Source organism: Scyliorhinus torazame, chromosome 16 (genome assembly GCF_047496885.1).
Source record: "Scyliorhinus torazame isolate Kashiwa2021f chromosome 16, sScyTor2.1, whole genome shotgun sequence".
NCBI lineage: Eukaryota > Metazoa > Chordata > Chondrichthyes > Carcharhiniformes > Scyliorhinidae > Scyliorhinus > Scyliorhinus torazame.
The window spans coordinates 182,756,333-182,779,972 of NC_092722.1; the positions used below are offsets into that span (position 1 = coordinate 182,756,333).

Consider the following 23,640-nt stretch of genomic DNA (forward strand, 5'->3'; position numbering starts at 1 on the left):
CACGGGACTGACATGGCTTAAGTTGCTCCCCGTTGCCCTCTTCCAGCTGCGGGTTACACCTGCGGGACCAGCCCGGCTCTCTCCCGCCGAGATTCTCTATGGCAGGCCTCTTAGAACTCCCTGGAGCCTGCAGGTTCCCAGACGGGTTCAGTTTCATCAGATGACTGAGGAAATGACCACCTATGTTCTGGCCCTTACGCAAGTGCTCAAGGAACTCCATGGTCAGGTCCGCGCGGCTCACCAGCCATTGCCCCCAGTACCTAGCTCACTTTCAGTCCAGCCCGGTAGTTATGTAATGGTCAAAAATTGGACTAGGAAGGGGTCGGAGCCGCGATGGGACGGGCCCTTCCAAGTTCTCCTTGCCACCCCCACAGCAGTTAAAGTGGAGGGGCGAAGTGCTTGGGTCCACCTACATCACTGTAAATTGAGCCCATCTCCACTACTGTAAAAGGTCGGATACTAACCTGCCTCCCTTCTCCAGTGCTATTTTACAGGTGTGGAGCATGATGGAGTGGCTACGCATCGTCTGTCTGATATTTGGCCTCACTTCGCTTGGCGTGTTATTGGCGATGGACATGGAAAAGGGGAATATTATGTATCTGTGTAGCCCCAACCAATCTACAAGGATACATCACCTATGCACAGGTGATGTTCTTCACTGCCCCCATATACGAGGACATGGTATCGACTCATGGAAGGTCATCAAAGTTAAGGAGAATGCGGGAGTCATGAAGCAGCTGCACCGGTCCCGGCGATGGGAAGGGAACATTATATGGACATTGCCTTGTTTTTGGAATACATGTAAATTTGATTTTGGATGTGTTAAAAGTGGTACAATAAAGGTAACATCAAGCTGTCAGAAGAGTGTAGGAAGAGACCATGAGAAAGAGAAAGGGACTAGAGAGAGGACGGGGCGTGTGAGAAGGGAAGTACAGCTAGAACGTAGGTTACCGGGAGATGCACTTAAGTTAATTAAAGGCCAAACTGAGGAAAACCCGGGTAGTATGAATCTCTTCTACCAGATTTACCACCGTCTGTATGGCCAGGGACGGGTTGTCTGCTACCCAAACCCCGCAGCGGTGTCTAGGTTATTTTCTGTTTCACCGCTTTGGGGCACTCCCCAAACGGTGGTTCATTGTCAGCGTTCCGAGCCATTGCCCGAGCAAGTCACTCTTCCTTACGATCCGGATTCAGCACCACCGGCTATTTGCCTTCCCCTCCCTCGGGATAATTCCCATTCACAGTACGATAGGCTGCGACGGTGGAGGGCGTACATACCTAGCCACTTCACTCCCAATAGGGATTCCCGGTCGTACGAGAATTGCTTCAGCAGTGAAGGATATGGCTGTTTGCTGGTAGAGGTGGACACAAATATAACATGTCTGTTTCCCACCTGTACGGACAGGAGGTGCCATATCACCCAGGCGTCTGGCCAATGCGTTTGTTATAGCACCACTTGCGTTCCATTGAACGCTGGCCTCCAGCTCCTTTGTGGCTGGGCGAATGTCTCTCATATCACTGTCGGGAATAGGGCTTTCCGCATTGCTGGGCGGCCCGAATGGGCATTTCAAAATTGGATAAACTGGGCTACTGGGAGGTCCTTACGCAACCGATATACTGATTGTGATGCTAGTCTCCACACGGAACAAGGATACTACTTTTTATTTAATGGTACGGCGACCAACGTTTTGTCACCCCCATTTCCCCGCCGAATTGCTATAGGGACTCTAGTCCCTACCACAGTCCCCTGCCCTTCGGCGTGGAACCTGCATAATCAGTTAGCACGCCGGGCAGTCTCTGCTGAATTTTGCGAGAACTGGAAAAAACCTCAGGTTCTTGCACCCAACCGGGGCCACTCAGCCGGGTGGGGCATTCTGAGCGTATTGACACTGGGAGGTGTGGGGGGTTCCTTGGCTGTTAGTGATCGGAATTATTTTATTTGCGGCCTTACCCTTTTGGGAAATGAAACCTTGGGAGCCCTCGGGGCAATAACTAAGGAGTTGTCTCAGCTACGGTTGTTTGCAATGCAGAACCGGTATGCTCTTGACTATCTTCTGGCCCGTGAGGGTGGGGTATGCGCCATAGTACAGGGCAAGTGTATTATGGGTGTTCAAGACTTGACCGCTAACATCACTAAATTTATGGATCGCATACGGGATCACTTGGACGGGATGCAGGATCCTGGCTCTTGGGGTAACTGGGGATTTGGAGGATGGAAGGACTGGTTGATAAATATGGCCATGTATCTAGTGGTAGCTATCGGCTGCATCTTTGTGGGTCTGGCCATCCTTAAATGTGTGATGGGTAGAATGCTGGGTGCACTGGATCAGATCACCGCCCCAATCACCGAGAAAAAAATTTAACTGTTAAAATCCATGAGGGTGAAGCAGATGAAGGGGGGCTAAGACAGGAATTGGAAATGCAGCGACGAATCTTTTTAGATGAGGAACCGTAGCTATAGGTTGGATAGTTCGGTTATCATGGAATGATAAAAGGAGGGAATGACGAATGTGATATAAAATAGTTACTTTAGAGTTACTAGTTAATGTAATGTAGAAATAAGCCACTTTGATTTTTGCAGTTAGGGACAAAGGAATTTGAGACCGCATGGAAAAAGCAGGAAGAGGTGTGTCTATGAGGGTGATGCTTCATTGATAGGGGCCAGAGAAAGGGATTGGAAGTGAGCCAATCAGAATAGATCGAACAGGTCAGGAGGGACCTAGGCTGACCTATGTCCGTCGAGTATGTGAAACTTGATACCATTTGAACTGATTTTGCAGAGATCCCTTTGTCTGGTAGTTCAGTCGTTTTCTGGAGTGTAAGAGGCAGGACGTCCTGTTACATTCTGTAAGATGATTAAGCTTGCAAGCTAAATAAATAACTTCTGTTTACGTGCGAATCCGTCTCAACTTTTATTGAGGCCAGACTGACAGAGAAAGAAATTTGGAGATCAACAGGCCCATCGAGTCTGCACCGGCCCTTACAAAGATCAACCCATTCAAACCCACGTATCTACCCTATCCCTGCAACCCCCACTTAACCTTTTTGGACACTAAGGGCAATTTAGCATGGCCAATCCACCTAACCCGCACATCTTTGGACTGTGGGAGGAAACCGGAGCACCCGGAGGAAACCCGCGCAGACACGGGGAGAACGTGCAGACTCCGCACAGACAGTAACCCAGTCGGGAATCGAACCTGGGACCCTGGAGCTGTGAAGCAATTGCGCTAACCACTATGCTACCGTGCTGCCCTTGTTTAATATCGAATTCCATTAAAGTCAATGGAACTGAGTATTAACCACAAGAGTTTAATAAGTGGCTAATTTCTTCTCACTAGTTTCAGGCTTCTCTGTCTCAGGTGAATTTTTGCCCCTATGTGTTTAAGTCAGATTTGGCCAGTGAGGTGCTGTGTTCATTCGTTATTCTACAGACTGGATCGCTTTCTAACATTGTGTTGAAGTTATATTTTAAGAGCATTAGATAATGCGCAATCTTCCTGCGTCAAGCTGTCAATTGGCAATAACTCTGAAATCTCTTTGTGCTGTGGATCTAATGTCCAGCGGGATCTATAGAGAGGCTGCCCAAGATCAAAGTGCATGAGACTTTCAACCCATCGGTCTGAACTGAATTTGAGCGGAGAATCGAGGAGTGAAAACTGGCCTAACTCTCGCCTGCTTCAATCTGGACAATTAAAACCACACAGCATTCCAGCAACTCACCAAGGCTTCTTTTGACAGCACGTTCCAAACCTGTGACCTCTCCCACCTAGAACGACAAGGGCATCGATGCCACCAAGCTACACATTCCCCTCCAAACCACTCACAGCATCTTGGCTTGGAACGATATCGCCATTCCTTCACTGTCGACAGGTCTAAAACAGGAATTCCCTTCCTTTCTTTGTAATGAACTTAGAGCACCCACCCAATTCTTTACTTTTTCAATTAAGGGGCAATTTAGCATGGCCAATCCATCTAACCTGCCCATCGTTTTGGGTTATAGGGGCGAAACCCATGCAGACACGGTGAGAATGTGCAAACTCCACATGGCCAGTGACCCGGGTCCAGGATCGAACCGGGGTTCTTGGCGCTGAGGTAGCAGTGCTAACCACTGTGCCACCGTACCGTCCTTATAGGAATTCCTTTCTGAATGACACTGTGAATAGGTGTGCCTGCACCACATAGACTGCGGCGGTTCAAGAGTAATTAGTGATGAGCAAGCAAATGCCAGCCTTGACAGTGACTGAATAAGTGAAAACCTTTCCTTTACAACCACTGTATGACCAAAATTGGAATAATTTGGGCTGGGGAGCGCTCAGAATCATCAGGCAAACAATGACTTCAATTCCCTGCTCCATTTTGCACCTGTTTAAAACTCTACCATGTATGGGTGTTGGGTTCAGTAATACGTGGGTGGGCATTTTTCAATGATGTGCAAATTTAGGGAAATGTGTCATGTGGTATATTCACCGTCATCTGCATCTGGGCACAGAGCCTCGGGGGGGGGGTTGATTAAATTTCAGCCTTGTCGCTGAGTTAAAACAGCAGAAAAGCTGGTAGGCCATCTTGCTTTTAAGTTCTGCCCGATCACCGAGAGCCAACTTACTGTGCAGAGAAATCCACTTCCTTTACACCTGAGGCAGGTGCGGCAGGTTTCCCACAAGTGTACACCACCTCTACTCCTCCCCGACCCTGGGAACTGGGCCAAGGTGTTGTGGAGCAAAGTTCCCAAGAGGGGGCTGGGAGTCTCGCCCTTGTCACAGCTCTGTAACCATGGAGGTGCAGACGGGAAAAACAGGGCCTGCTCCCCGATCTTCAATCGTGAAGCCTTTTTCTTGACTTCAGAATTTGTTCTGCCTCGTTTGGACTCTGGTGGCAGAATCCACACCTTCAAGCAGATTGCTGGCCGTTATTTTGTGGTCCTTTAACCAGGATCAGTGAACACACAACGGCATTTTCTTTTTCTCGAAGAAATGAAGTAAGAAACACAAGCGAGGGATGAAAACATCTTAATTTAATGCACAAGTGGAATGAAGCAACAAAACCATTCCATGAATAAATTAAGCAATTTACACGGAGTATTTGCCTATACATTTGAACACAGAGTTATTTCTTACAATCTCCAATATAGATTAGGAACACAGTGGGCTCTCACTCTCACAAGTCCATTTCCCGCGACTGTGGAATATCTGGCATCTCTAGGATTTTGAGTTCATTCATTCTTGATATTTTGAGGCAGATTACCATTCCCTTACAAAACAAAATTATTTTCCAAATCATTTTGCTCCCTCTTTTCAATCTCTCGATTTTTCAATGGGTTGCAAATGACGGTATCGGGTTGCCTTCCGTTACCCATTTCATGACTCCCTCGTTGCATGTTGACACGCCACAAAGCCTCGGCCTATCCTTAACTCCCAAGGGAACCTATTGTAATCAGGGCATCTGCATGCGGGTAGTCACACACCCCACCGCCCAGTGACCAGGCCAGCTAGTTCAAAGAGGATTGTCTAAGCTAAATCGTTTACTTCAGCTTAAATAGTTTGCAAACACAAAAGAATGTGGGAAGTTCAGAGGGGGACACATTGACCTTTCATTTCTGATACTAGGGTTCAAATCTGGCCGGATTGGGTGAGAGTTTCCTTCTGCTGGCTGTGCAAAATGGATTTAGGTCTCCTCAATCCAACCCCTGATGGACATGAGCCCAAAGCATCATATTGGAACAAATGGCATAATTTCACACAGAAGCTGTGTGTGCGATGTGGAACGATGTCACACTGGCGCACTAAAGGTTGTTTGCGTTGGGTTGGGACTCAGACAGTTGCTGGGGCAATGTTAAGTGTACACAGTATCTCACTCTCTGCTATACCTAATATGAAAGTTGCTTTATGCTGTCACCCGGTTCCTGAATCTTGCATTAACATTCCTCCGCTTTCATGTGCACAAAAGAAGCTCGTGGAAACATTATACCGTCTGCACAAGCTAAAACGTATGGGTTAACAGCAAGCTGGGCACATGAACATTAGATTCACTAGAGGTTGCTCATTCATCCAGGAGAACAGAGCTCAATATAAGACATAGAATCACTACAGTGCACAAGAAGGCCATTCTGCCCATCGAGTCTGCACCGACCCTCCGAAAGATCACCCAGTAACCCCATCTAATCTTTTTGCACACTAAGGAGCAATTAATCATGGCCAATCCAGCTAACTCGCACATCTTTGGACTGTGGGAGGAAACCAGAGCACCCGGAGGAATCCCACGCAGACGCGGGGAGAACGTGCAAACTCCGCATAGACAGTGACCCAAGGCTGGGATTGGACCCGCGTCCTTGGCACCTGTGAGGCAGCAGCGCTGCCCACTGTGCTGCCCTGCATGTAGCAATCTTTTTAATTTGCTGACAACTAAGGGAACTTCGTTCCCAGAGTGTAATGACTGCAATTGTGGCCCAGCCGCTCAAGCTCAGCGGCTCTACGCACATTGTTTATTCGCCCTATCATTTCAACAGGCTGTAAAGTGGCTTGGAGAGTGGTTTAATCTGCACTGGAGAGGATGGTGCAGAAGGTGACTTTGCAAACAGCACCTTTAATGGACAGACCTTTCAATTGAAGCAGACGATCGAATCGATTCCTTTCTACAGTGACAGAAAAGAAAATGGCGCTAGATGGATGCGAGGTGGCCAGTCCCATTATCATTCGATCCTCGCACCCGCCCTCCCTTCTCAACACCACTGAAGTTGAAAGCTCTCGCCCAATTCTCTTGTGGGATGTGGGTGTGGCTGGCAAGGCCCAGCGTTTGTTCCGTGCCTGCCCGCCCTTGTACCGGAAGCAGCTTAAGAGTCAAGCACATTGCCGCGGGTCTGGACTCACAAGTAGGCCACACCTAATGAATGGACGGCAGATTTCCTTCCCTAAAGGTGGTTGGTGAACCAGATGAGTTTCTACAACAATCGATGACAGGATTAGGCTGGGCCCTTGGATTACTAAACCATGTCACCATTTTCCCACCAATGATCACAAACATTTTACCCAATCACAGCAAAACAAAAATGCTCCTGTAATTGCCATGACACCCCACAGTCCCGTCTAGCCTGAGGCGATTCTTTAGGAAAAATGTGCATCTTTAAAGGCTTGACTGGATTATCTATCCTAAAATGGAAAGGAAGGAGACTTGTGTGGAGTAGAGTAGAGACAGAGGTCGGGTAAATGACTTCCAAGTCTACCATGCTATTTAATAAGGTCATGGCTGATTTTTCACCTTAATTCCTCTTTCTTGCTTAATTACCACATCCCTTCATTACCTCGGAGTTCATAAATCTACTGACCTCAGTCTTGAATCTGGTCAACAATGGAGCACCCATCGACCTCCTGAGTTCCAGAGACTCACAACCTTCTGAGATTCTCCTTACTTCAATTGCAATAGGTAAACCCCTTGTCCTGAGACTGTTCTGGATACTGCAGCTGGGGGGAACAACCTTTCACAAGGGTGGCGCATTGGTCAGCACTGCTGCCTCATGGCGCCGAGGTCGCAGGTTCGATCCCGGCCCCGGGTCACTGTACGTGTGCCGTTTGCATATTCTCCCCGTGTGTGAATGGGTCTCACCCCCACAACCCAAAAAGATGTGCAGGATCGGAGAAATAGCCACGCTAAATTGCCCCTTAATTGGAAAAAAAAAGAATTGGGTACTCTAAATTAGTTTTAAAAAAAGAAAACAGTTTTTCAGTATCTGCTGTGTCACGCTCTCTCTCAACCTTATCCCTTCCAATAAGATCATCTCCCAATCTTCTAAGCGCCAGGGAGTGTATAGACCCAATTTACTCAGCCTCACATTAGAGGCCCCCATCTTATCCCATGAGAACCCACAGTAGACGATGGAGTCACTCACAGGTGGACATACGTGAACAACGAGGAGTCGAACACTAACCATTCTGTGTAATTCTATGATTCCAGAGCTAACTTGCAGAGAGACTGTTAATCCCAAGCTGCAACTCCATTCACAGCGGATCTGGGACTCGGCCACTCTCAGAATCAAATTTGTGTGCCCCCCACTCAGCCTGGTGCCCTCCCTTTGTCACAGGGTTAGGATCAAGTGGCCTTCAAGGCCAAACTGCCAATCCAAGACATCGGCGAACTTGTGGGCCAGCACTTTTAGCACAGTGGGCTGAACAGCTGGCTTGTAATGCAGAATAAGGCAGCAGCGCGGGTTCAATTCCCCGTACCGGTCTCCCCGAACAGGCGCCGGAATGGGGCAACTAGGGGCTTTTCACAGTAACTTTATTGAAGCCTACTTGTGACAATAAGCAATTATTATTATTATTAGGCTAAAACCTGGATGGATTGTCTTAAAAACTCAACTGGTTCACTCGTGACCTGCAAGGAACGAGCCCTGACACCACCCACCCCCATTTCCTCTGAACTATGCGCGGCTCCGGATCACATGGTTAAGTGGTCAACTTTTAAATACCCTCAGTGCTACCAGCGATGAGTAATGAATACCACCTTATCAGCAAAACCAAACCTATGCCCTGAGAACAAATGATTAAATAATGCGCCCCACCATTGGGTCCGTTACGGGTCCCTTACCCTGCACACCCTCACCACCTCTGCAAAGCAACCCACCCCTCACTCATGCCTCTTTCCCTGCAAAACCCGCCCCCCCCCCCCCCCCCCCGCCCCCCACAACCCACCCCACCCAATACTGGAGCCCGCCAGACAATAGGCCTCATCCGCCTGCTGTTCATCGTTTTAAAAAATCCGTAACAATAGGCAAACAGGGCAGCGAATTATCAATTCACACCGACCTCTATTTTAATGACCAGCAATGGACCTACCTCTCTTTTAAACAGAGAGGGGATAATTTTGAGAGATTATTTTGCCCCACAATGTTTGTTGCCACTAAGTGCAAACATTACCGCTAAGCCGGAACTCTACAGAGCAGGGGCTCTGATGTGATACTTTTTACTTCATCATCTGAAGCCGTTGCTACGTCCCCCAGTCACGGTCTGGAAGCATCCGCTTCCCTCAGGATGTGTAGGGGAACATACAACTCAGAATTAAGACCATCTTTGGACTACAGGTAATTTGCACATTACCAGCATAAATGTCTTTGCGTAAAAAAATGTATTTAGCATTTATTTCCACATCCTGGAAGCATCACTCCGCACAAAAGTCAGATTCAATGTTTGACTCACCGATGTGATTGTCCTGCCGGTTGTTAGCAGCCTGCCTTTTTAAGAGGAGCTTCTCCCTGGGTGACGCAGGGATAGGAGGAGGCCATTCAGGCCCTCAAGCCTGTCCCGCTTGGGCAACATGTCCTGTTTGGTTCACAAGCTTCAAAAGTTCACTCGAGTCTCCCATTTTAATCTCCCTCTCAGCATTTTTAAGCTTGGTGGAATTTGTATAAAATCTCTCCTTTGATTGTTATCCACAGTCACGTATATATTAAAGCTCAGGGGGTTATTTACAGGCGATGAAGTTTCTTTTTATGTACAATTGATTTCTGAACTGTAAAAGGGCCTCAGATTGGGTAAAACGCTAAAGAATTCTTTTCCGTGGTGGATTTAACCTTGAATACTGACTGAGGTAGATAATTTGGAGTTCTCACTGGGAGGTTCCACCACCTCCCCTCTGTTCCTCCTCTCCTCACACCGAGCTCTCATCTGGCTTCTCCACCAGCTGAGCGTGTTTCCGTTTCTCCAGCATCTTGCTCAGCTCTTCGGTGAAGGAGTGGTAATGGGGCAAGGTGGCCTCCACCTCACTGGCCTGCCGCAGCAGGACGTAGCTGTTGCCATTCATCTTCCTCAGCACGTGCGGCAAGCCGGGCAGGCCGTTGGGGGTGGTGGCGCTGGCGGGCTCGGAGGCGCAGGAGGACGAGTCGGTAGGGAGGGGGAGAGGGGGCGGCGGGGGAGGGGGGGGGCAGCAGCTCGGCGCTCGGCGTCCTGTGGTTGCCCGTCGGCACGCCCTCGCCGGGGATTATCTTCAGGAACCGGTCGCCGCCGTAACGGCCCGCCTCTCCCTCCTCGCCCTTCCCCGCGCAAGTGCCGGAAATGTTCTGCAGCTCCACCAGCGATGACCTGGGGAGCCGCATGTTGTAGTTGCCCCTCTTGGAGGGCGAGCAGAAGAGATAGATGGACAAGGTGAATAGGACAAAGGAAACAGCAGCCAAGATTGCAATGATGATGAGATATATGAATTCCTGGGCCTTGGAGATCTGTCGCTGAGGTGACGTTGGAGGGAAAGGCGGTGAGACTGCTAAACTTTCCAAGACGCTGATGTTGTACGAGGCGACCGCGAACCTCACTCCGTTTTCCTCAGCGAAGCAGCAGTATTCGCCATCATCAGTGACCTGCACATCTTTTATCACCAGAGAACCGTCTTTTAGGCTGTAACATTTTCCAAGGAGGTCACTGTCATTGATTTTCCATTTTGCAACGGCTGTGTTCGAGCTGAGAGGGCACTGCAAAAAAATGTCTGTTCCTTTCTGCACCGTTCGACTTTTCACTTCTGAACGAACTGTGGAGGAAGAAGGGAGCAATTACTGGAATTATACTTTGGAGCAATGTTATTATTGCTGTGAATGCCAGCAGAGCTTTCACAGTGAGAAAAATATCTCTGCCCAATCGTTGCAACAAGCTAATATTATTGAGCGTGACCAGGGAAAAGCTCCATTTCTAAGTGAACAACAGCTTTTCAGTGTATAGTTCTGGCGGCACATTGACCTGTCAGGGCGGGATGTATGTGGGACACCTCTGAGATCAGAGCCCAAGGATGGGGTCCAAGGTACCTGCCCAGAGGGGAAGAATGATGCTCACGTCCTTGCAGCTTCAAGCCCTTTGAATATGTCGTCGGCGTCTCCCCCCCCCCCCCCCCCCCCCACCTTGATACAGCATGAAGGTCTCACAAAAGAGCTCAATTCCTCCCACAAATCTTACTGCCATGGTTCTGGGCAATGCGGTTGTGTTGGTGTTTACTATTGTCAACTGGTATGTCAATGTTAGCCCTTCAGTTCAGAAATGTCAACTGTACAACCACTGACCGCTATGTAGTCCTGTGATACCTTTATATAAACAAAACTCTTTCCTTCAACCACCAGCCAGATGTAACAGAAGGGGCAATTAACTGGGGAAACCTGTTGTGCATGACATTAATGATAATTGTGCTTTCTCTCAAGTTAGGACCATCTTGCCCAGCTCTGCAGCAATCAACAGGAGTTCATTCTGTCAAACAACACAGAAACTGGCCAGTGTGTTTTGTGGGACTTCAAAAACACCTTTGATGGGATGCGGCCATCACTGGCAAGGCCAGTCTTTGTCGTCCATCCCTTCTGCCCTTGAGCTCAGAGGGCAGTTAAGAGTCGGCCGCATTGACTGGGTAAGGACAGCAGATTTCTTCCCGAATGAGCATTCGTGAACCAGATTGTCTTTTTACGACAAGCATTCACAGTTGTCTTGGTCATCCATGACTGAGACCAGCTTTCAATTTATTAACGGAATTCAAATTTCACCATCTGCCATGGTGGGATTCGAACCCGGGTCCACAGACCCTTACCCTGGGTCTCTGGATTACTCGCCCAGTGACAATACCCACTGCGGCACTGCTTCCCCTGCCCCTTGTCCCTGATACCCCAACCAGAGGAAATAAATATTAAACTCTTACAATTGGTGGGAATATTAATAATTTGGTCAGTTAGGGCAATTACACAATTAAATTATTAAATCTAGATTCTAAAGCTTTTGAAGTATTTTTCTTTGACAAGTTGAACTGTGCAACGTGACTATTAGACAGAACACAAAGGTTGCATTTCTATAGCACCTTTCAGAATATCTCAAAGCCAATGAAGTACTTTTGGAGTTGCTGTAATGTCGGAAATGCGGTGGCCAAACAGCAATGTGATAATCACCAGCTCAGTTGTTTTTAGTGATGTACTTTGAGGGGTAAACATTGACCAGGACACAGGGCAGAACTCCCTTATTCTTCTTCAAAGCGCGGTGGAGTTTGCCAGGCCTACTGAGGGAGCAGACAGGGACTAGGACATTTTCTTTCTATTTGTCAGGAGCTGGTGGTGGCAAGCTAGGTTGAGTGTGTGATAGATGCAGATTAAAGCCCCTCATATCCTTCCCTGATATCTAGTGGTAAGACACTAGCAATCTAGTGGTAAGACAATCCAAAACCCCACCAGCAATTCTCATGATCAACCTGAAAAGTTTAACATGCGAATGCCAATTAGAGCAGGGTTAGAATGGATTTTTTGTTCTTGTAGATTCAATGCCAACAGGGGGCTGCCTTAACTTACAAGAAGACAGTAATAAAATTGCAGAACAGGCATAACATTTGCCAATGAACCTAAACAGAGATAAGTCTGAGGTATTACATTTTGGTCAGAAAAATAAGAAGGTCACCTATTACTTGAAAATAAAAATCAAAGTCGGGTCAGCAGCAAAGGGACCTGGGAGTACAAATGCACAAGTGGTTAAAAGTGGCCAGACATGTATGTTTATAAGGCCATTAAAAAAGCAAACCGAGAACTAATGTTTATTTCTAGAGGGATCAAATATTTTTTGTTTATCCATTCATGGAATGTGGGATAGCCTTTGTCGCCCAGCCCTAATTGCCCTTGAACTGAGTGGCTTGCTCGGCCATTTCAGGGGGTGGTGAAGAAACAATCACTTTGCGTGTGTGTCACGTGCAGGGCAGGCCAGGTAAGAACAGATTTCCTTCCCTAAAGGGGATTAGTGAACCAGGTGGGTTTTTACAACAATCAACGAACGTACATTCCTTGGCCATCAAGTCCTGGGGTGGGACTAGTGCCTGAGTTTCTGGCTGAGAGACAGGGACTCTAACCCACTGGGGCCCCAAGGCCTCCCCTGGACACAGTGGGATTGCTAAACCATTTTAACGGGCACTTTAAGATTCAACCACTTGTGAGGCTGGAGTCACACATCAGCCAGACTGCGTAAGGGCAGCAGAATTTCCTCCTGCAAGATCATGGGCCGACAGTGCACTGGAGTGTCAGCCTTGATTTCTGTGGAGTGGGACTGAAACCCAGGGCCGTGTCATTCAGAGGCAGGAATGCCATCAACTGGGAGTTGACACTTTGACGAGTGAGAATGTCATTCTCCAGCCAGGTCCTCACCAGTTGCCCAGCGAGAGACATTCCCCCACTCTGTGGACTGCTGCGACCAACAGTAAAGATTACTTGCAAACGTGAAAGTGAGAAGCTACGTACCATCTCCACGCCTGTCCAAACACCCTTTGCTCCCAGTCGCAATGTCTTGAATCAGCTGTGCTCTGCAACAGAGAAAACAAAGCTTGAGTGAAGTGTAGGAAATGGCAGCTCATTAGCAGCAAAGCGAAGACTTTCCATGGAGCTGTTGCCTCAGCTGAAAGGCACACAAAATCCCAGGAATGGGGTCATTTTAGTTCAGGATTGGCACCCACATCTATATATCTGTGTAACTACATTACATATCTGGGCAGCTCGTTGGCTCAGCACTGCTGCCTCACAGTGCCGAGGACCCGGGTTCGATCCTGACCCCAGGTCACTGTCCGTGTGGAGTGTGCACATTCTCCCCCTGTCTGCATAGATCTCACCCCCAAAACTCAAAAAGATGTGCAGGGTAGGTGGATTGGCCACGCTAAATTGCCCCTTAATTGGAACCACAAAGAATTCTATCACATATTATTACCCCGTGAGTAAAGATGGTCCATTGACTTATGGCTGCGCTCCTCATTTTCAATTGTTACCCCCAGGTAGTTAAACATTTTCCCACTGGGAACCGTTTATCTTTATTATCATTTCCACTTCGGAACCGTTGAAACTAAAGTCAAGGCACCCTGAAGCCTCCTGGGTTTAAAAGTAAACCGTGTATTCCTGGGTTGCTAAGAAGGCCACGTGCTGGGCACCAACACACTGCAGTAAGGTGCAAATCGCAGCCTTGATTTCCCTCGTACAGAGTTTGCATTATTGGAACCACAAATATCACAAGAAGCAAAGTGGAGGACCAGACATTCCCCGTGGAAACAGGGGAGCAGATTACACCGTTTGCCTCCTACAAACTTAGCGGTAAGTCAACATCGCTTGCTGAGGCTCAAGTGGATGTTCTCCACCGGTGACGATGTCCAGTGCGGAGGTGGCAAGAGCTTCACACACAGTTAAATAGAATGTACAACACAGAAATAGGCCAATGGGTCCAACTGGCCCACGCCAGTGTCTACATTCTACCTGAGGCCCCTCACAACGCCTCTTCAACTAATTCGATCAGTGTAAATCTTTATTCCATTCTCCCTGGTATGATTCCAGCTTCCCCTCAAACACAAAGAGGGGAGAAGGAATTAAAATATCTTCCATATGGAGCTTGGCGAGAGCTGATAGACCCCAAGTGGATGGCTGATGAAACCATTAACCTCTTTGGAACTTAAGAGGGGAAAATTCTGACTGGGCATTGGTTCAAATCTGGTGATAGTAAGTGGGAGGCCTATTTATCGTCTCTACCCATTTGTGTGAAATGAGTTTAATAATAAGATTATAAATAATTATGTTTGCATTAAAGAAAGTCGGGAGATCTATAAAATGAGCTGCTGCCTTACCGTCGCCTGTCCTACACTATCACAACAAAAATCTAGTCAAGCAATTTCTTTCCAATTATAGATGTTGCATCTGTATTCTTTCAGTTTCAGCATTTTCCCTTCCTCGAACGTGTCTAATAAAGAAACCACCCAGGTTGCTGGTGTAAGCTCAAATTTCCACAAAACAACTTTCCAAAGATGTGCAGGTCAGGTGGGGTTACAGAGATAAGGTGGGTGGGAGTGGGTCTACATGGGTTGCTCTTTCAGAGGGTCCGCGCAGACTCGATGGGCTGAATGGCCTCCTTCTGTACTGTAGGGATTCTTTGTCTATGTCTCAGGCACTCCCTAGGCGACAGAAACACTTCTGAAACACTCTTAATTTTTGCTGCTCCCTGCTAATGCGAAAGCTTTCGCTACTTGTGACAAGCATAATGTTAGCAGCGTGTTGCGGATAGTTGGGCAGCACAGATTCTGCCAGAATTAGCCTGGATTCCCCCAGGCACAGATGAATTGGAATAAGAGGAGGCCATTTAGCCCCTCCCACCTGTTCCGCTGCCAATCAGTGAGATCATGGCTGATGTAACTCCATCAACTTGCATTTGCCCCATAGCCCTTAACACCTTGGTTAACAAAAGTCCATCACCATTTTAAATTAAGAATTGATCGAGCATCAGCATCCAGAAGAGAATTCCAAACATCTACCACCCTTTGTAAAAATGGATCCAAATTTCATACCTGCAAGGTCTGACTCTAATTTTAAAGCTACGTCCCGCTAGTCAAAATTCTAGTAAATAATCTAAATAGCCAAAATAATCTAAGAATAAAACTTTATTTTTCTCCCTTCCTTTGAAAGCACGGAGGGGGGGGGGTATTTTAACTTTATCCGATGGTGTATCACGTGGAATATCGAACTAGCCATCAATTCTATACCTGTCTCAGTTCAATATTTCCAATCTTAGTGCATGAGGCCAATTATCCATTGCGTACATTAATGACTGTAAAGAGCTCCAGGATATTTAGAAAGGGGCGTTTCGCTGGCCAGACTGTCCCGACATGGAATGCTGCTCCTGAAACCACAGGCCTGTCCTGTGTGATTTGGCACCAGATGTTTAAATAAATGGAGAATCCTGCTTTGCTGGTCCCTAGTTCCCCAGGCAATGTCCTTCCGCTGCTGAGGCCCCGAGTCTGAACGATTTTAATACTTTTTAACTTCTTCACCCAGAGAGTGATTAGGATATGGAACTCATTGCCACGTGATTAGCTGAGATGTAGCCCAACTTGGTGACGCGACGAGGCCTTCGAACCTCGCGATGGGCTTCTCGTGAGGTTCACGCCGCTCAGAACGGCTGGCGGGATTTAACGAGATCTTGCGAGACGTCGCGATCTGGATCTCGCCTTCGCTGGGCAAGATCCGGATTAACATATTTAAATGAGCCATTCATCTAATTTAAATACCCAGTGCCCGGGAACTAACGGCCTGGCCTGGGAGACCTCGGCAGGGCCTAGTTTAGCACCAGTTTCAACAAACGAGGACCAGTAGTAACAGCACCGGGGGGGGGGGGGGGGGGGGGGGGGATTGGAGATTCCAGGCCATTAGAGGCCCTTTGGTAGTTGCGCTCTGGACAGGTTGTACCCTGGCACCTGGACACAGCCTGGCACATTGGCACTGCAGGGTGCCAGGCTGGCAGTGCCAAGGTGCCTGGTTGCCCGTGTCAGCGATTGGGCCCAAGGGTGCCTAAATGGTGGGGTGGATTCGAGGATCCCTCAAGAGGTACATTGAGTGCAGCGAGGGGGATCCGGAGGCTGCGGTGGGGGCAATATGGGTATTTAATAATGGTGACATGATCTGCGACTCAGTTCAGCTCACCAGTGCAGGAAATGAGGCAGTGCGGCCTTGGTTGGCTGTTCCTCACCGAGGCCAAAAAAAGGGCAAAGGTCTTGTTAAATAGCTAAATATTTCTCGTCGCTGCAGGCACCAAGAAACAGCCCGGTCATGCGCCCAAAACGGGTCTCTGTTTCTGTCCTGTTGAATCATGCCCGCTACCTTTAAGAGGAATCCATTACGTGTACGAGGCAGAACAGGCAAGGAGGCTAGGCTGATTGGATTAGATGAAATGGGGCTGAGGTTATCCATGTGCCTTCTCAACCTTGTCCCTCACCTGAGGTGTGGTGATCCTCAGGTTAAACCACCACCAATCAGCTCTCCCCATCAAAGGAGAGAGCAGCCTATGGTCATCTGGGTCTATGGCGGCTTACCCTTTAAACACTGACCGAGAGCAGCTGGGCCAATCTGTGCTGTAAAATGTCTGTGTAGTACTATTTAATATTGTTATGAGTGTCAAGAGTTTGCCAAAGGCAACAACTAGATTGTCAGACAAGAAATTCTTGTAAAACAACCTCCCCGCTTTGTCCAGTTCGTAATATGAGGGATTCTTCGCAAATGAATGCAAAGCATACTGCTCTGGTACGGGCGTTAACCCGTTTAATACTTTAAACATGTTGCCATCAGCATGGGAGAGAAATTTTGTTTTGAGTGCTTTGCTGGTGATGATGAACGATGCCGATTGGTATTTCGAGCCAGCAGTGTCTCGGTGAGGACTTCACTGGATTCATAAAAACTTGTTTTTAATGTGATTCGAATTTAGCAAAACATGCAAAAAAAAGACTTCTCCTCACACAGGATGACTGGTGCATCAATGGCTAGCCTGCCACCTTCCAGGGATCTATATCCCGCAATCAAATAATCATCCGACAGAGTCAAAAACAAATCCAGCGAAAATCCCAGGGCCCATTGAGGGGAAAAGGTACTCAGGAATATTTCTTCCGCAGGAAATCAAAATCAGTCTAGGAAATCATGGGCGAAATTCTCCCGAAACGGCGCGATGTCCGCCGACTGGCGCCCAAAACGGCGGCAATCAGACGGGCATTGCGCCGCCCCAAAGGTGCGGAATGCTCCGCATCTTTGGGGGCCGAGCCCCAACATTGAGGGGCTTGGCCGACGCCGGAGGAATTTCCGCCCCGCCAGCTGGCGGAAACGGCCTTTGTTGCCCCGCCAGCTGGTGCGGAAATGACATGTCGGGGCGGCGCATGCGCGGGAGCGTCAGCGGCCGCTGACAGTTTCCCGCGCATGCGCAGTGGAGGGAGTCTCTTCCGCCTCCGCCATGGTGGAGACCGTGGCGGAGACAGAAGGGAAAGAGTGCCCCCACGGCACAGGCCCGCCCGCGGATTGGTGGGCCCCGATCGCGGGCCAGGCCACCGTGGGGGCACCCCCGGGGTCAGATCGCCCCACGCCCCCCCCCCCCCCCCCCCAGGACCCCGGAGCCCGCCCGCACCGCCTTGTCCCGCTGGTAAATAGGTGCTTTAATTTACGCCGGCGGGACAGGCAATTTATCGGCGGGACTTCTGCCCATACGGGCCGGAGAATCGAGCGGGGGGGGCCCGCCAACCGGCGTGGCGCAATTCCCGCCCCCGCTGAATCTCCGGTGCCGGAGACTTCGGCAACCGGCGGGGGCGGGATTCACGGCAGCCCCCGGCGATTCTCCGACCCGGCGGGGGGTCAGAGAATGACGCCCCATATCTTTTTTTATATAAATATATGAGTACCCAATTCTTTTTTTCCCTTTAAGGGGCAATTTAGCGTGGCCAATCCACCTACCCTGCACATCTTTGGGTCGCGGGGGCGAAACCCACGCAGACACAGGGAGAATGTGCAAACTCCACACGGACAGTGACCCAGAGCTGGGATCGAAACCGTGTCCTCGGCACCATGAGGCAGCAATGCTAACCACTGCGCCACCAGGTCACCCCCCAGGAGATCATATCAACCAAATGTTAGATATGCTCCAACCGCAAACCTAGTCAAAAACTTGTTTTTTGACAAGGTTTCAAAATTTCAGTAACTGTCAAAAAAAAAGGTAAAAAGTGGTCGTATGGTGGACAAGAATGTCCCCCTGAAATAATGAGGATGTTTGTGCAAATTATACTGAATAAACTGGGCACTTAAACTGTCCTTAATAGTCTTCAAAATAACCTTAGAGCTGGTCTTCTTTCCAAGATACGCTGGATCTCCATGTCCATGGAGACATACAGCACAGAAAGGGGTCATTCATACCATCGTGCTATGCCAGCCCTTTGAAAGAACTCTGCAATGAATTCTTCTCTCTTGCTTTACCCCCACAGCCCTTGCAAATCTTTGCTCTTTGAATATTTCTCTAATTCACCTTGCGAAAGTTACGACGGGATCAGTTTCCACAACCCACACAGGCAATGCATTCCTGATCACAATAACTTGCCGGCTGGAGGACAAATTCTTCTCAGCTCCCTCAGGGTGAGTTACACGCCGCATGGGACCATATCCCACCGCTGATCTTCTGTCTGACAAAGGTTAGCGTTCCAGCTAAGGTTTCACCGAAACTCTTGTACCTGTGCTGTTCCATCTGAATCTCCCGGCAAACTCTGCCGTCCCAACCGCAGTAAGGATCTCGAGCCAGGATGCAATCGAAGCACGTTGAATATTTGCGGCAGCTTGCCACAGGCAGCTGAATCATGCCAGTCTGTGATCCGACATACAGCATTCCCTGTAATTAAAACAGGCACACCATCAAAATTAAACCGTCATTCCTTGCAGAGCATGTTTTTGGTGAGCACTATTTAAACATTATTTTCCATCAGGTCATAACTGCTGAAGTGCATAATAAACATGTTGGAATAACAGTTTGACCTTTTTCCTTTCATTTTAATTGCAGACTAAGCTTGAATAACAATGAGAAAAACATGGTTCTCTTGATGAGGTGACTGTTTTATTCGTGTTTTGAGAGAGTAGGATGCCCTGGAAGCCCAATGGTTACAGCCGCTATTTACTCAGCCATGCATAAGTGCCTCTTAGTGGAGCTCTTGATTTGGGCGGCACGGTGGCACAGTGGTTAGCACGTTCTCCCCGTGCCTGCGTCCGGGTGCTCCGGTTTCCTCCCACAGTCCAAAGATGTGCAGGATTGGCCATGATCAACGCCCTGGGGTTATGGGGATAAGGCGGGAGAGTGGGCCCAAGTACAGTGCTCTTTCGGAGGGTCGGTGCAGACTTGATGGGCCGAATGGCTTCCGTCAGCACTCTAGGGATTCTATCGGTTTTATTGTCGGTTCAGCAATTATTGCCTATTCCTTGTTGCCCTGGACACAGTGGGCTCGGTAAGCCCCTTCAAAGGGCACTTTAAGAGTCAATAATATATGGATTTCATTATTCATTCACGTGATGATGGCACCACTGCCAAGGTCAGCAATTGTTGCCCATCCCTAATTTCCCTTGAACTGAGTGAGCATTTCAGAGTCAACCATTTTGTTGTGGGTTTGGGGTCACCTGTAGACCAGGCCAGGTGAGGATGGCAGCTTCCCTGAGCGAGCCAGATGGGTTTTTAGAACAAACTATGATAGTCACTATTATTAGGACTAACTTTTTAATTTAAAGGAGCCAATTCTTTTTTTCCAATTAAGGGGAAAATTAGCGTGGCCAATCCATCTAACCTGCACATCCTTTTGGGTCGTGGGGGTGAAACCCACGCAGACACGGGGAGAATGTGCAAACTCCACATGGACAGTGACCCAGGGCCGGGATCGAACCCAGGTCCTCGGTGCCGTGAGGCAGCAGTGCTAACCACTGCACCACCGTGCCGGCCCACAATTTTTATTAACTGAATTCAAATTCCATCAGCTGCCACGGTGGGATTTGAATCCCTTTCCTCGGAGCATTAGCCTTGATTACTAGTCCAGTAACATTACCACCAAACCATCATAGCCCCACTGACTCTGCAGTCACATGATTGGGCCCGACTACGTAAAGAGAGCAGGTCTCTTTTTCTAAAGGACAATGTTGGCCCAGTGTTCTTTCCGACATTCTGATAGATTCACAGTCACTTTTCTTAACATTGGGCGGGAATTCCGGGCCCTTTCCGCAAAGGAGACCCCTTCCCATCCTACGGCATGTTCCCCGGCAGCACGACGGGCGAGCCTCGTAAAATGCGGTAGAGAACGGAAAATACGCCACGAGGTGGGGGCAGAAAACCCCACCCGTTATCTTTTCATTTGGGATTGCAATATGGGACGTCATTCTCCGACCCCCTGCCGGGTCGGAGAATCGCCGGGGGCCGCCGTGAATCCCGCCCCTGCCGGTTGCCGAAGTCTCCGGCACCGGAGATTCGGCGGGGGCGGGAATCGCGCCACGTCGGTTGGCGCCCCCCCCCCCCCCCCCCCCCCCGTTCGATTCTCCGGCCCGAATGGGCCGAAGTCCTGCCGATAAATTGCAAGTCCCGCCGGCGTAAAATAAAGCACCTATTTACCGGCGGGACAAGGCGGCATGGGCGGGCTCCGGGGTCCTGGGGGGGGGCGCGGGGCAATCTGACCCCGGGGGGTGCCCCCATGGTGGCCTGGCCCGCGATCGGGGCCCACCGATCCGTGGGAGGGCCTGTGCCATGGGGGCACTCTTTCCCTTCCGCCTCCGCCACGGTCTCCACCATGGCGGAGGCGGAAGAGACTCCCTCCACTGCGCATGCGCGGGAAACTGACAGCTGCCGCTGATGCTCCCGTGCATGCGCCGCCCCGACATGTCATTTCCGCGCCAGCTGGCGGGGCACCAAAGGCCATTTCCGCAAGCTGGTGGGGCGGAAATTCCTCCGGCGTCGGCCTAGCCCCTCAATGTTGGGGCTCGGCCCCCAAAGATGCGGAGCATTCCGCACCTTTGGGGCGGCGCGATGCCCGTCTGATTGGCGGCGTTTTGGGCGCCAGTCGGCGGACATCGCGCCGTTTCGGGAGAATTTCGCCCATGATATTCAGCTTATCCGCTTTCCACCGTGGCCTGTCCCTCTGACCCCGACAGAAACTTTCTTTTAACCAACAGCGAAGTTCCGACCTCAAATGTATTACTTCCTGATCGGGAGAATGACAATAATAATTGAGGATGATTTCCCCTTGTGGGAGAGACTAGAACTAGGGGGACTCAGTTTAAAAATAAGGGGTTGGATTCTCCACTGTCGGGAGTCTCCATTTCGCCGGCAGCCTGGGGATTACCCGAAGGTGTGAGGCTGCCCAAAATGGGTAGGCCCATTGGCCGGCTGGCGAGATGCAGAATCCTGCCCGAGGGGTCTCCCACTTGAGGTGGAGATGAGGAGAAATCTTTCCTCTCCGATGTCGTGAGTCTGTGGATCTTTCTACCCCAAGGAGCTGTGGGGGTAAGGATGATTGAATATTATTAAGGCAGGAGATAGACAAATTATTGACTAACAAGGGAGTCAAAGGGCATCAGGATCGGCAGGAAAGTGGTATTGAGGTCACAATCAGATTGGCCTTAATCTTATTCAATGGCTGTAGCCATCTGGGATGGCCAGTTACACCAAGAAACATGGCCAAGCCCAACGGGAAATGTGGACAATGTGAGATTCAGGCAGGCACAGAGACTGAATGTATATTTGGGAGCAGAGAATCCAGACAGCATCGACCAGCCGATTAGCATTTTAATGGCCCATCTCCGTAAGACAAAGGATTGATACTCAGGTAACCGATACAAGCCCAGACATTTCGGCGCCACTCCCTTTACTCAGGAAGCTTAAAGAACAGGGTCAATGACCGCTTCGGACACGCCCAGCCATCAAGGCACCCGCCACTTTATTGGCTCAGGTCGAATACAATGATCGAGAATTGCCCAATTAGTGGGGTCCAAACCGAAGGACCGCCCAAAAGAGCACAAAACTCCCCAAGGATATGGAGAAACACTGCCATGTGTTCGACCTCTCTTGGACCTGGCGCTCCAGCAACGTCTATCTCCAATTGCAGCACCACCAGAAGCAAGTCCAAGTTCAACGCCCGCTACCAGGCGGATGAGCCCAGCTGAGCAGCAGTTACTTCTCCAGACCCAGCAGATCCAGATTCGAACAACGGCCACTGTTCCTCTGACCTAAGCCGGGTGCTTGAAGTTAAGTACAGGTTGTCAGAGTTGACAGGTGTAGTTTAACTAGTAGTGTCTATGTTACATGGTTAATCTTGTGTGTGAATAAAGTACCCTTGATCTTGAACTAACTAGCTGGTGTTTGGCTCTTTGATCGATATCCGGTTAAACGTTGTGGTGTTACCCGAAGGTGGGAGGCTGCCCAAAATGGGGACGCCCATTGGCCGGCTGGCCAGACGCAGAATCCCGCCCGAGGGGTCTCCCACTTGAGGTGGAGATGAGGAGGAATCTTTCCTCTCCGATGTTGTGGGTCTGTGGATCTTTCTACCCCAGGGAGCTGTAACTTCCTGCCCAATGTTAAGAAAAGGGACTGCGAATCTATCAGAGTGTCGGAAAGAACACTGGGCCAACATTGTCCATTTGATACCTGGCGACTCTGAGAGCATATCATATTCATATCCATACAAAAGAAGGGCAACCTTATTGACGGCTATATTTATAGCGAGTAAAAAAGGCAACGGAGCAGGTTCAAAGGGTGGAAAGGCCTACTCCTAATTTGTATGTTCGTAGAATGTTATTACCCACATGGCGGTTTTGGGGGGGGGGATGTAATTTGAATAATTCTCACTGTTTGGGTGGAAACGGAACGGATCATTTGCCAGTTAGCGATGGGCTCATCTCCGCCCCGCCAATCTGACTGTGCGCGTTCACAACGGAATCTACCCGCGACCGCTCACCGTTGCACACGGTTTCAAAGTTACCTGGGCGGTGACGAGTAGCAGGCTTTCGACGGACTGTGGTTCCTCGTAAAGCTGGATCTCCTCGATCACCTGTATGTGGGACCCAGTGTTCACGACCTTGTGCAGCCAACCGTCATCTTTAAAAACAGGCCATGACATGACAGTCACGTGACAGTCCAACGCACAGGATCCTCGAGCAGCGAAACAATACTTTGGCAGAGAACGTGCAGCCTAACATGCAGAATAACAATCCTTTCACCACACCTTTGAATAGTGCAGGAATACTTCCATTTTCCCCTGCTTCAGTAAGCAAAACCAATCACTATCAATTCAAGGATGTTAGTGCCGTGAAGAGGAGTGTTGAGGAGATTTACTGGAAGGGTACGTGGGGCGATGGAATTCAGTCACGCG

At 49.3% G+C, this 23,640-nt stretch overlaps 1 protein-coding gene and 1 long non-coding RNA gene across 2 annotated transcripts in view; one reads left to right on the forward strand and one right to left on the reverse strand.

Annotated features, from left to right (window-relative positions):
• The window catches only part of LOC140393276 (uncharacterized), a 169,941-nt gene that overhangs the window by 139,947 nt on the left and 6,354 nt on the right, over window positions 1-23,640 (forward strand). The gene's annotated exons all lie outside the window — the stretch shown is intronic.
• The window catches only part of sema4gb (sema domain, immunoglobulin domain (Ig), transmembrane domain (TM) and short cytoplasmic domain, (semaphorin) 4Gb), a 244,050-nt gene that overhangs the window by 30,794 nt on the left and 189,616 nt on the right, over window positions 1-23,640 (reverse strand). Inside the window, 5 exon segments of the mRNA XM_072479570.1 lie at window positions 9,186-9,942; window positions 9,944-10,506; window positions 13,220-13,281; window positions 18,982-19,136; window positions 23,251-23,366. Of these exon segments, the coding sequence (XP_072335671.1) occupies window positions 9,637-9,942; window positions 9,944-10,506; window positions 13,220-13,281; window positions 18,982-19,136; window positions 23,251-23,366 (1,202 nt within the window). The 3' untranslated portion in view covers window positions 9,186-9,636.